The 17,205-nt window shown below is 41.2% G+C and overlaps 1 protein-coding gene across 1 annotated transcript; it reads right to left on the bottom strand.

Annotated features, from left to right (window-relative positions):
* Positions 1–3,484: 3,484 nt before the first annotated feature.
* Positions 3,485–16,170, bottom strand: LOC115150067 (protein-glutamine gamma-glutamyltransferase 2-like). Its single transcript, XM_029692972.1, has 13 exons — positions 16,093–16,170; positions 15,105–15,275; positions 13,895–14,146; positions 12,777–12,895; positions 12,197–12,325; positions 10,130–10,307; positions 9,727–9,862; positions 9,531–9,640; positions 9,109–9,351; positions 8,541–8,831; positions 7,417–7,580; positions 5,458–5,591; positions 3,485–4,537 (listed from the first exon to the last, which is right to left on the bottom strand). The coding sequence occupies exons 1-13, from the start codon at positions 16,100–16,102 to the stop codon at positions 4,360–4,362; spliced, it is 2,115 nt and encodes a 704-aa protein (XP_029548832.1). The 5' UTR covers positions 16,103–16,170; the 3' UTR covers positions 3,485–4,359.
* Between the last annotated feature and the right edge of the window lie 1,035 nt (positions 16,171–17,205).

Below are 17,205 nucleotides of genomic sequence, written 5' to 3'. Positions count from 1 at the left end.
AAATATGAACTTGATTGAACAAAACATGCATGTATTGTATAACATAATGTCCTAGGAGTGTCATCTGATGAAGATCATCAAAGGTTAGTGCTGCATTTAGCTGTGTTTTGGGTATTTGTGATGCATGCTAGATGCCTGGAAATGGCTGTGTGGTTTTTTGTGTCTATGTACTCTCCTAACATAATCTAATGTTTTGCTTTCGCTGTAAAGCCTTTTGGAAATCGGACAACGTGGTTCGATTCAGGAGGAGTGTATCTATAAAATGGTGTAAAATAGTCCTATGTTTGAGAACTTTGAATTATGACATTTTGTGGTTTTAAATTTGGCGCTCTGATTTGTCACTTGCTGTTGAATAGTGTGGGACGATTTCATCCCACCTCCCCTAGAGAGGTTAAGTCATACCACATATTTTCAATTGGATTGAAGTCTGGGCTTTGACTACGCCATTCCAAGACATTTAAATGTTTCCCCTTAGACCACTTGAGTGTTGCTTTAGCAGTGAACATAGGGTCATTGTCCTGCTGGAAGGTGAACCTCCGTCCCAGTCCCAAATCTCTGGAAGACTGAAACAGGTTTCCCTCAAGAATTTCCATGTATTTAGCGCCATCCATCATCCCTTCAATTCTGAACAGTTTCCCAGTCCCTGCCGACGAAAGACATCCCCACAGCATGATGCTGCCACCACCATGCTTCACTGTGAGGATAGGGTTCTCGGGGTGATGAGAGATGTTGGGTTTGCGCCAGACATAGCGTTTTCCTTGATGGCCTAAAAGCTCAATTTTAGTCTCATCTGACCAGAGTACCTTCTTCCATATGTTTGGGGAGTCTCCCACATTCCTTTTGGTGAACACCAAACGTGTTTGCTTATTTTTTTCTTAAAGCAATAGCTTTTTTATGGCTACTCTTCCGTAAAGTCTAGCTCTGTCGTGTGCACAGCTTAAAGTGGTCCTATGGACAGGCAATCCAATCTCCGCTGTGGAGCTTTGCAGTTCCTTCAGGGTTATCTTTGGTCTCTTTTGTTGCCTCTCTGATTAATGCCCTCCTTGCCTGGTCCGTGAGTTTTGGTGGGTGGCCCTCTCTTGGCAGGTTTGCCTTCCTCTACTAGTACACAGCCCTCTCCCTCTCTCTTCTCCTCCTCCTTCCTCCTCAGGGCCAGTAACGTGTGTTTTGAAGCAGACCTGAACTGGGTGTAGTTTTTGGACGTTGCTGTGGATCACAACCTACAGAAGATCAAAGCTCTGATTCAAGGTCCCAGCGGGACGATGAGTGGCACTGTGGGTACGTGTGTATGAGGTGAATGAAAACAAAGAGGTGTGTGAAGAGGACTGGGGGTCTTTTCTCTGACCTTGAGCTCAATAGACTGGGACTTTGTTGAATGCTACTGAAGTGTGTGTATTTCCCTCGTGTACACACATGCTCTACATCATTTTAACAGAAGATATATTACATTACAGCAAGACAAATATTTGACAAACATACATTTTGCTTCATGAGTGTATGAATATTTACAGATTCATTTACGCTTTACCACTTTTATTTTGTATTGTAGTGGGACATCATACAGCCAGATGCTTCATATTTTAGTGGGACATCATACAGCCAGACGCTTCGTATTTCAATGGAACATTTTTATATGATTTTATTTTAATTTTATTTATTTCACCTTTATTTAACCAGGTAAAACTGCAACCTGTCCAAGATAAAGCAAAGCAGTGCGAAAAAAAACACAGAGTTACACATGGGATAAACAAACGTACAGTCAATAACACAATAGAAGAATCTGTATACAGTGTTTGCAAATGAAGTAAGGAGGTAAGGCAATAAATAGGCCTACAGTGGTGAAGTAATTACAATTTCGCAGTTTACACTGGAGTGATATATGTGCAGATTAGGATGTGCAAGTAGAAATACTGGTGTTCAAAAGAGCAGAAAAACAAATATGGGGATAAGGTAGGTAGTTGGTTGGATGGGCTATTTACAGATGGGCTGTGTACAGCTGCAGCGATCGGTAAGCTGCCCTGACAGCTGACACTTAAAGTTAGTGAGGGAGATATGTCTCCAACTTTCGCAATTCGTTCCAGTCATTGGCAGCAGAGAACTGGAAGGAAAGGCGGCCACAGGAGGTGTTGGCTTTGGGTATGACCAGTGAAATATACCTGCTGGAGTGTGTGCTATGGGTGGGTGTTGCTATGGTGACCAGTGAGCTGAGATAAGGCGGAGCTTTACCTAGCAAAGACTTATAGATGACCTGGAGCCAGTGGGTTTGGCATTGAATATGTAGCGAGGACCAGCCAACGAGAGCATACAAGTCACAGTGGTGGGTAGTATATGTGGCTTTGGTTACAAAACGGATAGCAGTGTGATAGACTGCATCCAGTTTGCTGAGTAGAGTGTTGGAGGCTATTTTGTAAATGAAATATCCGAAGTCAAGGATCGGTAGGATAATCTGTTTTTTTACGAGGGTATGTTTGGCAGCATGAGTGAAGGAGTCTTTGTTGCAAAATAGGAAGCCGATTCTAAATTTAGCTTTGGATTGGAGATGCTTAATGTGAGTCTGTAAGGAGAGTTTACAGTCTAGCCAGACATTTATAGTTGTCCACATATTCTAAGTCAGAACCATCCAGAGTAGTGATGCTAGTTGGCAGGCGGGTGCAGGCAGCGATCGGTTGAAGAGCATGCATTTTGTTTTACTAGCATTTAAGAGCAATTGGAGGCCACGGAAGGAGTGTTGTATGGCGTTGAAGCTCGTTTTGAGGTTTATCACAGTGTCCAAAGAAGGGCCAGATGTATACAGAATGGTGTCATCTGCGTAGAGGTGGATCAAAGAATCACCCGCAGCAAGAGCGACATCATTGATATATACAGAGAAAAGAGCCGGCCCGAGAATTGAACCCTGTGGCACCCCCGTAGAGACTGCCAGAGGTCCGGACAACAGGCCCTCCGATTTGACACACTGAACTCTATCTGAGAAGTTGTTGGTGAACCAGGCGAGGCAGTCATAAGAGAAACCAAGGTTGAGTCTGGCGAAGAATACGGTGATTGACAGAGTCGAAATCCTTGGCCAGGTCGATGAAGACGGCTGCATAGTACTGTCTTTTATCGATGGCGGTCATGATATTGTTTAGGACCATGAGCATGGCTGAGGTGCACCCGTGACCAGCTCGGAAACCAGATTGCATAGCGGAGAAGGTACGGTGGGATTCAAAATGGTTGGTGATCTGTTTGTTCACTTGGCTTTCGAAGACTTTAGAAAGGCAGGGCAGGATGGATTTAGGTCTGTAACAGTTTGGGTCAGAGTGTCTCCCCCTTTGAAGAGCGGGGTGACTGTGGCAGCTTTCCAATCTTTAGGAATCTCAGACGACATACAGCCAGAAGCTTTGTATTTTAGTGGGACATACAGCCAGATGCTAACAGTGGCATAAGCCTGTTTGGAAATCTTTCTTAGAGTGACAGACTTGAATTCTGAAAGAACAATAAGTTAATCAGGATATTTCTGCATTTTATTTTATTTTATTTGACAATTTAAAATGCATTAAGAAGCCACACCAGTCAACAATACATGCACCACAATTACAAAGAATTACATAGACAAAGTCAAGCCATGTTACACTTGTTTTCAACAATCATTTATACAGTAAGATGTACAGTAGGCCTGAAAATGTTTAATCTTCATGTGTGACCGACCAGCTCGATTTAGTCTTCTGTAGCAAAATTTGAAATTGTGTTTTTTTACATTAGATAAAACTAGAGACTCAGAATTAGAAAACGGTATATCATACACTACAATTGAAGAACAATGGGAAAGTAATTCTGCTTTGAAAGTTGAAAAACTTGTAATCTCACTTTTGAGAAAATGACCCTTGAATGTTTTATTACTACTACTGAGGAGCTCTTCTTTGTCTGCACCCATTCAGCATTGTTCACACCCTCTTAAGCCTTAGCCCCAACTATCTCTTTAAGGATTCACATGTGAGGCTATGTACTAAACAAGCAAAGTACTAAACTATCATCAAGACTAAAGGCTGGTTTATACTACGTGTTTCGACAGTTGTTGCGGTGACATCATGAACATTCAATTGTCGTCCGATATCAAATTTGTTATTGGCTTTATGAAAAACTATAAACACAAAAACTACAGGCTGCATGACATCAACAGCCTGGGGGTCAAAAATAGCATAACTAGAAAATAGCTAACGGTTGTGTGTGACGAAATAGAAGCAGGATATTCTACCAGAGAATTATAGAACTTGGACACTGTCTCGGTGGCCTAACGTTATATCCTAATTTGACTTAACAGGAAATAAGGTATAAATTGCAGAACTTATTTGAGTTATTAGAGTTATTCTCACGAGGGCTTTACTATCTACGCAGTGGGGGGACAACACCGGTGACGGGTTTGATGTACACATTGCAGCTTGCCTTAATGTCCCTGAATTGATCACAGTTGAAGCCGGCCACTAGCTTCTTAGGACCGGGTCTGTATGGTGTAAAGGGCATCGTCACACGTAGTCGTTGCCCTTGTTTTAGCAAAGGCATTCTGAGGAGACACATGTGAAAAACATTATACCTCAAGGCAGCTTTAGATCTCTAAACTTCAACACACAAGGTAGTGTAAAATATTTCAGATGGAAAAACTCTAAGCTTTAACCACATGAACAGCCCATGAATGCATGTACTTTCTAGTTTAATCAATAGCTAAATAATCTCTTGTGGACAGACTACGTAACATAAATTGTATTGAATCATCTGTCAAAAGACTGTGATGCCACAACTAACAAGGAACCGTAGTTCTGGTGCTTTGGTTTCCTCACCAGATATCTGGACATATCAGGACTGGGTGGAGGTGGTGCTGAAAGTGTGGGCGGGGATTTCAAGCAATGATTTCAGACAATGATTTCAAGCTGAAAGTTTTCAGAAGGGGGGCTTGGCTGAGACTTTCTGTTTAGGGGGCTGGTGACTTCTCTAGTCTCATTAGTATCTTCTGTCAAACATTTTCCCCCAGAACCTAATCAAGCATTTTACACAATTTCCTGAGATTTTAGGTCTGGGTATCTGAGATTAAGAGCTAAATTGTCAATTTGACGAGCAAAGTTTCGGTTTGTCATAAAACCTGAATCCATCCCACTTGGCAAAAACTGGGTCCACATCCAGGATTCAAATCTGGACACATTTCACTGGGCACAGACGTCAGTTCAACGTCTAGTTCTGATTTGCATTTGGTTGAGTTATCACCTAATGTGAATTACAACTCAACAAAAAAAAGGTTAAAAGTTAACTTTTTGCACATCCAATCAGTTTTCCATGTTGATTCAACATCATCATACTGATTTTTTTGGTTGAAATTACATGGAAACAATGTTGATTCAACCGGTTTTTGCACAGTGGGATGGATTCAGGTTTTATGACAAACTGAAACCTTGCTTGTAAAGATATCAGAGAAATGTCACAAAGACCTACCTGGCTTCCATTGTTTCAGTCAGCAAGCCACTGCCGGTCACTGTTATGAAGCAGTTTCTCAGACCTTCGGATAGAGGGTTCTCAAACACAACCTCTGCCGTCATTTCACTATACTGCAATTCAGATCCAATGGCCTAAAAGAGAGCACACATTCGAAGAAAAGCATTTGCTAAATAATATATTATATTGGAACTATCACACTGAATAAACCCCATCTCCAGTTTAATGGCTGTTACTGATATTAACGTTGTATTAAATATATCAACTGTTCAGATGACAGTCTAACACTTTAGATTTTCATCTTCACAACACGTTTATTCACAGGCCAACCGTTATTGTCCTTGCAAATTGCTATTCTCGCTACTAGTGTGTTTGCCACCTATAAATTAAATGGTAACCCAAGAGTATGTAAAGACCCCCAATGAATGTCACTCAGAGAAAGTTGAGCTGTTCTAAGTAGGTGATTGGAGTGGCTTAACCTGTCTGGGTTAGGGCGCAGTATTTTCACGGCCGGATAAAAAACGTACCCGATTTAAACTGGTTACTACTCTTGCCCAGAAACTATGCATATTATTAGTAGATTTGGACAGAAAACACTCTAACGTTTCTAAAACTGTTTGAATGGTGTCTGTGAGTATAACAGAACTCATATGGCAGGCAAAAACCTGAGAAGATTCCAAGTAGGAAGTGGCCGGTCTGCGATTTTGTAGTTCTCCTTTTGCTTGTCTATCGAAACTACAGTATCCGTGGGGTTATGTTGCACTTTCTAAGGCTTCCATTGGCTCTCTAAAGCCGTCAGAAAGCGGATTGGGGCGTCTCCTGTCTTTTGGCAAAGTATAGTAACTCAGTTTGTCAGTGGTCTGCCTGAGGACAAAGTGAATGGAAATGCGCATTCACGAGACCTCGCCATTTTTTCTTTTCCTCTTTGAATGAATACAGTATTGTCCGGTTGGAATATTATTGCTGTTTTATGAGAAAATTGCCATACAAATTTATTTTAAACAGCGTTTGACATGATTCTAAGTACGGTAATGGAACATTTTGAATTTTTTTGTCTCGAAATGCGCTCGCGCGTTACCTTTTGGATAGTGACCTGAACGTATGACCAAAACGGGGGTATTTGCACATAACTATGGATTATTTGGAACAAAAACAACATTTGTTGTGGAAGTAGCAGTCCTGGGAGTGCATTCTGATGAAGAACAGCAAAGGTAATCCAATTTTTCTAATAGTAATTCTGAGTTTAGGTTGCCCCGAATTTGGCGGGTGTGAAATTAGCTAGCCGTGATGGCTGAGCTATGTACTCAGAATATTGCAAAATGTGCTTTCGCCGAAAAGCTATTTTAATATCTGACATAGCGATTGCATAAAGGAGTTCTGTATCTATAATTCTTAAAATAATTGTTATGTATTTTGTCAACGTTTATCATGAGTAATTTAGTAAATTCACCGGAAGTTTTCGGTGGGAATACAATTTCTGAACATCACACTCCAATGTAAAAAGCTGTTTTTTGATATAAATATGAACTTGATTGAACAAAACATGCATGTATTTTATAACATAATGTCCTAGGAGTGTCATCTGATGAAGATCATCAAAGGTTAGTGCTGCATTTAGCTGTGTTTTGGGTTTTTGTGACATATATGCATGCTTGAAAAATGGCTGTGTGGTTATTTGTGTCTATGTACTCTCCTAACATAATCTAATGTTTTGCTTCGCTGTAAAGCCTTTTTGCAATCGGACAATGTGGTTAGATTAACGAGAGTCTTATCAAATGGTGTAAAATAGTCGTATGTTTGAAATATTGAAATTATTGCATTTTTGAGGTATTTATATTTTGCGCCACGCTATTCCACTGGCTGTTGAATAGAGTGGGACACTAACATCCCACTTAGCCCATAGAAGTTAAGGATCTGACAGACTGCGAAATGACAATGTTGGGAATATGCAATACTCACTTTGATGGTGAGCGAAGGGCTCTCTGGCACAAGGTCTTTCTCTGTGATGTACACTGCCTCACTCTTGTCCTTGTCTGTGACCACAGCCGAAACCTTGATGCTGTTGCTCTCACGCATTTTCTCACCGTACACAGAGAAGGGGATGTGGATGGGTATAGTCAGATCTGCCAACAGAGACAATGCATTTGATTGTCAAGGTATCACAAACGTTAACATTCTGTGTTGTCCTCAGTACAACATTAGCAACCCGAACATTCTGTTGTGTCCTCAGTACAACGTTAGCAACCCTAACATTCTGTAGCATCCTCAGTACAACGTTAGCAACCCTAACATTCTGTAGCGTCCTCAGTACCACATTAGCAACCCTAACATTCTGTAGCGTCCTCAGTACGTTAGCAACCCAAACATTCTGTAGCACCCTCAGTACAACATTAGCAACCCTAACATTCTGTTGTGTCCTCAGTACCACATTAGCAACCCTAACATTCTGTTGTGTCCTCAGTACAACGTTAGCAACCCTAACATTCTGTAGCGTCCTCAGTACCACACTAACATTCTGTTGTGTCCTCAGTACCACATTAGCAACCCTAACATTCTGTTGTGTTCCTCAGTACAACGTTAGCAACCCTAACATTCTGTAGCATCCTCAGTACCACATTAGCAACCCTAACATTCTGTAGCGTCCTCAGTACCACATTAGCAACCCTAACATTCTGTAGCATCCTCAGTACCACATTAGCAACCCTAACATTCTGTTGTGTCCTCAGTACAACGTTAGCAACCTGACAGCCATAAGAGTTAGAGTCAGTCGATTTGCTACAACGCTATGACAGCTATACATGATAATTTACAGCTTTGTAAATTGACCAGTTAAACTCTAACTATATGCACTCCTGAAACACACCATGTTTTTGTGGAAATCAATCATTGAGATTGATATATGCGTCATACCAAGGATGTTGACAAAGAATTCTAAAGGTGAATAGCTGCAATGTGCTTTTGGTTTTGTTAAGTGTTTCAGTTCCCTTTGTTCTGTGATGTAAATGCCTCCCTGTGTGCACTACTGTGATAGTTAAACCTTGTAGGCCTACTCACGGAAAGAGTTTGGAACATTTTCACTCTACCTTGGTTGGGAAGGAGCTTCAGTTTTTTCAATTCGGTCTGTATCTGGGAGGATGGGATCCCGTTGTATCTCATGGCCTGAACGTTGACATTGATCACTAGTGTCCGAGTTTCACTGTCGTTGCTGTTCAGTATAAGCTTGAGGTCGATATTTTTGCCGCTGACCGGCTTGGTCAGCTCCACGATCTTCATGGAAACGCCAGGTTTGCAGTCATGGGTCCCGTTTGAATTCTCTCCGGGTATGTTGACTCTTTTCACAGCTAGATTGTACACAGCTCTCTCCATTTTTGTGCCTGTTTGAAATGTGTGACATTTGGATGAGTACCTGGTGACTCAAGCAGTTTCACTCACCTGGGAGAATTATTGTGACAGGTGGACACAGCACCATTCTGAATAATCTCTTAAAAAAGTACAGAACTATTTCCCAGACCAACCAGATTTCTAAAATATATAAAATACGCTTATACCCTTATGATAGGTATAACCCTTGTAACGTTGCATTATTTCCGAAATCAATTGATAACAGTTAAACCTTGATATAGTCAGACTCTCGGTTCATTCAATACCAACCCTCTGCATGTTTATAGTTGGCCGTGATGTCCACTCTCTTGTCACTGCCCACTGCCTTGGTGCTGATGTTCTGGCCTACGGACACACTGTCCGTGGAGATCTTTTTCTTGGAGCCGTCAGCGAACACCATCCAGGTTACACGGTCGGCGTTGACTTCGGCGAAGACAAAGGGCACATCGTATTTGAGGTCAACGTGACCCTGCAGTATTGCCTTGACTGGAGCAGGGCCGCAGCAGTAAACATCTGGGGGAGGGGAAGAGAAAACAACATGAGCGTATAACAGGGAGTTCCCTTCATGTCTCTCAGACCCAGGACACGAACTCAGAACCATCTGCACAGTAACACAACATACAGTACATACAACCTCCAGAAGTGTGTTATTATGTAAGATGGTGTGAGATGAGATGGAAGTTGGACCGTACCAGTGCTTTTCTCCTGGGGGGTGGGGTCCACAACCTGCCAGCCATCGTATAAGGAGCCTGCTGAGAGATCGGGCCGTCTCATCCAGGCCTCCACCCACACATGGTAGTTCCTGAGCAGAAACACCAGTCTTCAAAACTTCATGCTATTGGCATCACTCTTCATACTGTAGCCACAATGACCTCATGTTACACTTACCATACACTGTCGGGGCTCTGTTTGGGTCTGACTCCATAGTCGGAGAAGAAGTAGTCAATTGTCAGGTTTTTGTCGGTGTCGTGGGCAGACTGAAAGTTGGAAACCACTCGACATGGGATTCCCAAACACCTCAGTACTGACAAGGAAATACATTTCAGGCATACTGGTTAACTAAAACAACACATTCAAAGAATACTGGTTAACTAAAATAAGCACATCCAATGCATTGACACGCAGCCTCTCTCCTCTGATCAGAGGTGGTGGGTAATCTTGCCATCCCTCTCAAAAACCAATCACAGCCCTGGGTCTGAGCGCATGCAATAGTCAGTTCTATTTAAATAACATTGTATTGATTGATTGACTAAAATAATAATTGAAGAGAGATTGGACAGTGATAGCCTACCTGTGCACATTACAGCGGCGAACACCCAACACTGGCCATACTTGACTGGATTGCTGCCATTTTTGAGCCACCTCCTTAGTACCTCCACACTGCCGTTCCAGTGAGTGGGGGACATGCCACCATCGTATCGACCATCCCACCGCCCCATCAGGACACCTCTGTCATCGTTAGCGTTGATCTGGGCAAGGACAATAATGTTCAAATTAGATTTCAGAACTGTCATTTGGCTGAGTGAATGTGTTTTTGTACTATCTAAAATGTAGTTGCTTTCCTGGATCTAGATTGAGCATAGCCTTGGACTAAAAAGCATGTTCAGTGTGGAAAGTTATTTTTAGTCCAGGACTAGATTTAATCTGGGTCCGGGAAACCAGTCCTATATGTGTAACAACACCTTAATTAGTGGCACTGGAACCATTTATAGTGAACAGGGCTAGATGATGTTCCAGAAATGAACCAATGTATTTTCTTGTGCTGTTTATACAGAACTATGAGCTTATGATGATTTAAAGAATGTTACTGTTACTAGATGGGTTTAATAATGTTGTCACAGTTACTAGTGGGGTTCAATAATGTTGTCACGGTTACTAGATGGGTTTAATAATGTTGTCACTGTTACTAGATGGGTTCAATAATGTCACTGTTACTAGTGGGGTTCAATAATGTTGTCACGGTTACTAGATGGGTTTAATAATGTTGTCACTGTTACTAGTGGGGGTCAATAATGTCACTGTTACTAGTGGGGTTCAATAATGTTGTCACAGTTACTAGATGGGTTTAATAATGTTGTCACTGTTACTAGTGGGGGTCAATAATGTTGTCAATGTTAAAACAATAATGTTGTCACAAGCTAGGATTTCCATCCAAGTGGCGACAGATATTCATGTGAATATTCTAAAATCATAAAAGCATAAAAACAATATGCGCATTTTCCCACCAGAGATGTGTTTCCATTAAATGTACTTTTTTTGTCGTACATCACTTACTTCACAGGAGCAGCATTTCAACGTAAACATACATTTTTTATCTAAATATGTTTATTGGCAGAAATGCCTTCTAGAACATGTGAACTTTCATGTGCCTTAATTAGAAACTTGTATTCCATCCATAAATATGAATACAATTGTTAAATTACGAGCCTAGTTGGTTTAGCCACGGGAAAAGTCAGGAACCTATAGCGTGTGTTTACCACATGGCCTCACATATGAATCCTTAAAGAGATGAACGGGGCTAAGGCTTATGAGGATGTGACCGATGCTGAATGGATGTAGAAGAGCTCTCCAGTAGGTGTACCAAAACATTCAAGGGCTATTTTCTCAAAAGTGAGGTTTCAAAGCAGATTATTTCCCCATTGTTCCTCAACTGCAGTGTATGATATCCCATTTTCTGTCTCTGAGTCTCTACCTTTATCCAAAGAAAAAAAACGAATAATAATCACATTTTGCTACATAAGATCGAGGCGGTTGGTCACATTTTAGAATAAAGCTGTAACGTAACAAAATGTAGAAATTGTCAAAGGTCTGAATACTTTCCGAATGCACTATAGCCAACATGATAAGATTATGTTTTATTTGTCAAACGGCAGCCAAGCATCGAGGATCATGTTACCAGAATAAGGCCCTCAATATTTAATAGAAAGAAATATCAAGCTCATCACCTTGCACATTCACCACCCTGTGAACTTCATCATTAATTTATTTATCTGTAGCCTAATAAACGGCATGCTTTCCTGATGAGTCATAGTGGGACGACCACACAAGATGTCATTGCGTGATTCCAAGTTTACTTCGATATGATGGTTATTAAATCAATATTTGCGCATAAAAGCATTTCCACCAACATTTCTCTCATAATGAATTTACCGACTTGTCTTGTGCATTTTGTTTTGTCAACATTTGTAAAGCTGACTGACACATTTTCCATCAGCACTTTCATGAAATGTCATGAAATGTTTTATCTGACATGTACTTTACTCGCATAAAAAGGTTGGATGGAAACCTGTTCACTGTTACTAGTAGGTTTCAATAATGTTGTCACTGTTACTAGTGTGGGTCAGATCTCCAATCTTACCATGGCACTGACCACCCTACTGACATAGATGGGGTTGCAACGAGCAGAGAAGTCCTTTGCGGGGTCACACAGACACTTGGGATTCACGTCAAGCAGCTTTAGGCAAATGTCCACTATATCGTCTTCAAACTGGAGAAACAATACATTTGGGCAGGTTAGTTAGCAACAATTTCTAAAATGTCTTGTCTATACTAACTTAAAATTTTGTAATTTAACAGACGCTCTTATCCAGAGCGACTTACAGTATTGAGTGGATAAGTGTTCGTATTGGTCTCCCGCGGTAATCGAACCCCACAACCCTTGCGTTGCAAGAGCCATTCTTTACCAATGGAGCCACGCAGGACTCTAGCCAATCACGTAGACTAAGATATCGTGTGACATTTGGGGTCGGTTTCCTGGACAACAGATTAGTCCTGGACTTCTCTAGAGTAAAAATAATTTGGGAGGGAGATTCTCCATTGAGTTTGCTTTTTAGTTGAGGAATATATTTAATCTGTGTCCAGGAAACAAGCCCTATATGTTATAATCAGCTAGCTAGTACTTTTCAACTGTACAATACTGTATTGTTTGTTCTGTGTACCTGTCCGAAGTTCCACGCCATAGAGCTGATGTATTTGTCAGAACCTTTGTACACCAGGCCTTGTTCTCTCATCACATACTCCTGCCTCTCCTCCTCTTCAGGTAGATGCACCCAGTCTTCTACAGCCCGCAACAAAATACAGCCGTTTTAAAAACATGAATTATAAGAATTTGTTCCACTGACTTGACTGGATAAATAAAAAATATATTATTATACAAACTGAAATGAAAGGGTATCTGGACAAGGTTTAAATTGCGAGTAACTTTAACATGTTATCATGCTGTTACTGTGTTATGACCACTGTCTCCCATGCTAGAATGTAGTGTTTCCAAGCTGTGTTACCAGTATGTTACCAGACTTTAATACCAGGATGTTAGCAGGCTGTGCTACCAGGCTGTGCTGCCAAGCCTTGCTGATAGGCTGTGCTACCAAGCTGTTAGCAGGCTGTGCTACCAGGCTGTGCTGCCAAGCCTTGTTGATAGGCTGTGCTACCAAGCTGTTACCAGGCTGTGCTACCAGGCTGTGCTACCAGGCTGTGCTACCAGGGTGTGCTGCAAGGCTGTGCTACCAAGCTGTGCTAATAGGCTGTGCTACCAATGAACTAATCACATGGTTTCAACAGCAATGCCACCACTTTGATATTAGAGATCAGCATTCATAACCACAGACTGTCATTCATATAATGTGGCTCTGGATGTTGTGGCCCATTGTTTGTATCTGTGTGTCTATTATGTCCCAAAACAGTTATGAGGCGTCTTTCCAACCCATACAGCGACATGGGTTACAACAATTTCTGTAAAGTTAGCCATTTCCAGCTTTTAAACTGATGAGAACATTCAGGAATGCTACATTTGACACCCTCTGGATACTGTATCAAATATTGACTGTCTGTTACCATGGCTGTATTGATGCAGTCACAGCATTTGTTGTCCTTTCTGTGATTAAAAAAGTGAATTTATCACAGTTCTAGTTAACATTTTTACGAATGCTTTAAACTCCAATCTAAAGTATTACATATGCTTTACCATACTCTCAAATCTCGTTCACAGGAAGTGAATTCATTGTCCAGAATTCCCCATGAGGGATAATAAAGTTGTTTTGAATTGAATTGTGTTTACCTTTGCACCAGGGATTAAACAGCAGAAGGAGCTTGCCCAGGCTGCTGCCCACTGATGCGGTGGCGCTGGTCTTTACAGACAGCCTGTACTCTCCCACTGGGGCATCTGCTGGGCTGGTGATGTCCAGGGTGATTGAGCCCGCCAGGAACACTGAGCCCTGGTGAACCTTGACCTTCCAGGAGGAACCCTTCCCACAGCCCTCAGGTAGCCTGAACACTGACCTGGTCCCCAATGCCTCCGAAGGCTGGGGCCCTGGATGGAGAAGGGAGGATGTTGTGGGTTGTGTTCAGTAGGAATGAAATTGATGAAAACTTTCAGAAACAGTGATACACTGGGAGTACAAAAAATGACTAGTCCCCATTTTCCCTCAGAACAGCCTCAATTCTCCGGGGCATGAACACTACATGGTGTTGAAAGCGTTCCTCAGGGATTCTGGTCCATGTTGACGCCAATCCTTCTCACAGTTGTGTCAAGTTAGCTGGATGTCCTTTGGGTGGTGAACCATTCTTGATACACATGGGAAACTGTTGAGTGTGAAAACCCCAGCAGCATTGCAGTTCTTGACACACTCAAACTGGTGTGCTTGGCACCTACTACCATACCCTGTTCAAAGGCACTTAAATCTATTGTCTTGCCCATTCACCCTCTGAATGACACACATACACAATCCATGTCTCAGTTGTCTCAAGGCTTAAAAATCCTTTAATAACCTGTCTCCTCTCTTTCATCTACACTAATTGAAGTGGATTCAATTAGGGATCATAGCTTTCACCAGGATTCACCTGGTCAGTCTATATCATGGAAAGAGCAGGTGTTCCTAATGTTTTGTGCACTCAGTGTATTTGTCCAATAAGATTCTATATTTTCTGACAGCGTAACGTTGATGTCAGGAGTACATATACATTACAAGTGGAGGTATCTCAAGTCCTGTCATTGGTGCAATTCAGTTTTTAGATTAAATTGAATTGACCCCAACTCAGGTATGTAAAATGCATACAAGGATTTGTTCCAATATCATTATTACTGCACGTGTCTGTCTTTCAAAGGGGACTAACATAGGGCCGATTTCTCTACCCTAGCCTCGATCCATCCTAGTGTGTTTTAGTCCAGGACTAGCATAATCTGGGTCCGGGAAACTTTTAATACAAACAGCCCTAATAAATAGCAGCGATAAATAAAGTTATTCTATTTTCTATTCTAGATAGCTCACCTGTCTCCACCTTCAGCTCCAGTAAGTCTGTTGTGGGCCTGGAGGGGCCATGGAGTTCAAAGGTGACCAGGAAGGACTGGCCTCTCCTGACTATCAGTCTGTTCACTGAGATGTCATTGGTTTTGTGGGCTTTGTTGTTCTTCTCACAGTGGAGCTCTACTTTGCCAACGTCTTCAAGGAAGAATGAAATTAATACATATATAGAAAAAACATTTTTCATTTGAAACTGAATTATCCCTTAGTTAAAATCCTGCTTTTCTATTTTTCCTGATAATACAACTTTTATGTTTTCTAGTGTGGGTGTCTGTTTCTGTGTTTGATGTTGTCTTGCCCAATGTTTGTTGGTCACATTTTTGCCTGACAGCAACATAGCAGAAACACTATCAGTTGAGCTAGTTTAGATCACTGGATAGAGAAAACACTTGTAGCCTTTCACCATGCAAAATGCAGAATAAATATGCAGAAAGAAATAGGCGAAAGACCATAGACTTAGGAATTAGAATGTAATATGATCTCTATGTAAAAGACCTTGTGGCCCCCCTAAATGTGGAGTATGAAATAATTTTGACATAACACATTTTTGCTATCATTATTTTTTTACATCCGTTATTAGACAGTGATGATGATTATGAACATGGTCTTTTGCCTGCTAATGCCTGCAATGCAGTGAAGAAAGCGATATGACAACAATAACGTCTAATGTAACTGGCCCGTCTAACAGTTCAACTGGCCCCAGCTTGGCCCCCCCCAGTTGAAATGGTCTAGAACCGCCACTGTTTAACAGATGAACAAACACCAACAAGGATGATCTTTCTTTGTAAGAAAATGTTCCATTCTACAAGTCAAGTCACCCAATTACCCATTCACTGTACTATATTACCCTCTGTCACTAAACATGACTTAGGCTACCTTGACAATGCAATAGTCACATTTTTTAGCATCTGAATTTGATCAAAAATCTTGCAATGAGCAGTGTTAGTTGACTTACCAAAACCCATTGAAGCTGTCTCTCACGTGGTTGTGTTGGTAAGTGGATTGAGTTGCTTGTTGTAGTACTGCAGTACTGTAAGTAACGAAAGGATGCCAGGGCTTTTAAAAGGAGCCCTACCCATGTTATAAGAATGTCTCAAATTTCACACAGTTACAAATGTACACACCTTTTCTTACTTTCAGGAAAATGTGTCATTACATAGTCATCATCACCACATCAGCATATACATTAAACCAGAAATGTGTCTTCATCTGCTGCGTTGAGATTGAACTGCTGTAGTTAGCACTCTCTAAATGTGTCTTCATCTGCTGCGTTGAGATTGAACTGCTGTAGTTAGCACTCTCTAAATGTGTCTTCATCTGCTGCGTTGAGATTGAACTGCTGTAGTTAGCACTCTCTTGATGGTTTGAGTTGTATTACATTGTTCAATGTGTTTTTCTGTCATATGGTGACTTCAACCACAGACAATCAGCATGGCAGTGAATCAGCACAGTGACTACGACTATCATGAGCATCATCTTGAGGTTCAAAGGTGGTTATCCTACAGTACACTGATAGAAAACATAACATATATTAATACAGTCATCATACATCAGGGATTGACATTAAGGGTTACGCTATTGCCCAGGGTAAGAGTCTGCTCTGAGGTTGCCCCATTCGGGAGGGGATTTGTATTTACTGATAACCAAAACACAAATAATTGCAGTAGTTTGGTCTTTCTCCCCTGTGTGTAGGTGAAAATAGCAATACAAATTTTTTGAGCAAGTGATCATAATCTTCATGCCTTTCAGACCTTAATGTCATTCCTCTTCCATGATTCTGGCTCAAATGGATATTTAGACCTTCTATTTGCCAAATTGGCAACTATTTCAGATCCAATCAGTGTATCTGTCAGTTGCACAGAATACAACAGGTGTAAACAGCACAGTGAAATGATTGCTTGGATGCACTTCGTCAATGTTGCAGTAATACTATGTCATATAAAATAAAAACACACAATAATGTTTTTAAAGTACAATGTATTGACATGTAGAACATATTGACATGTAGAACATATTGACATGGAGAATATATTGACATGGAGAATATATTGACATGGAGAATATATTG

Source organism: Salmo trutta, chromosome 16, assembly GCF_901001165.1.
Source record: "Salmo trutta chromosome 16, fSalTru1.1, whole genome shotgun sequence".
NCBI classification, from domain to species: domain Eukaryota; kingdom Metazoa; phylum Chordata; class Actinopteri; order Salmoniformes; family Salmonidae; genus Salmo; species Salmo trutta.
Note: the sequence above shows the minus strand (reverse complement) of the source record. Positions and strands in the feature narration are given on the sequence as shown.

Excerpts from the sequence above, each read along its gene's own strand:
- LOC115150067 (XM_029692972.1), bottom strand. Across the intron at positions 8,832-9,108 it reads CAACTATAAACATGCAGAGG|GCACAAAAATGGAGAGAGCT; the intron begins GTTGGTATTGAA and ends CATTTCAAACAG. Across the intron at positions 4,538-5,457 it reads ACTGAAACAATGGAAGCCAG|AATGCCTTTGCTAAAACAAG; the intron begins GTAGGTCTTTGT and ends GTGTCTCCTCAG.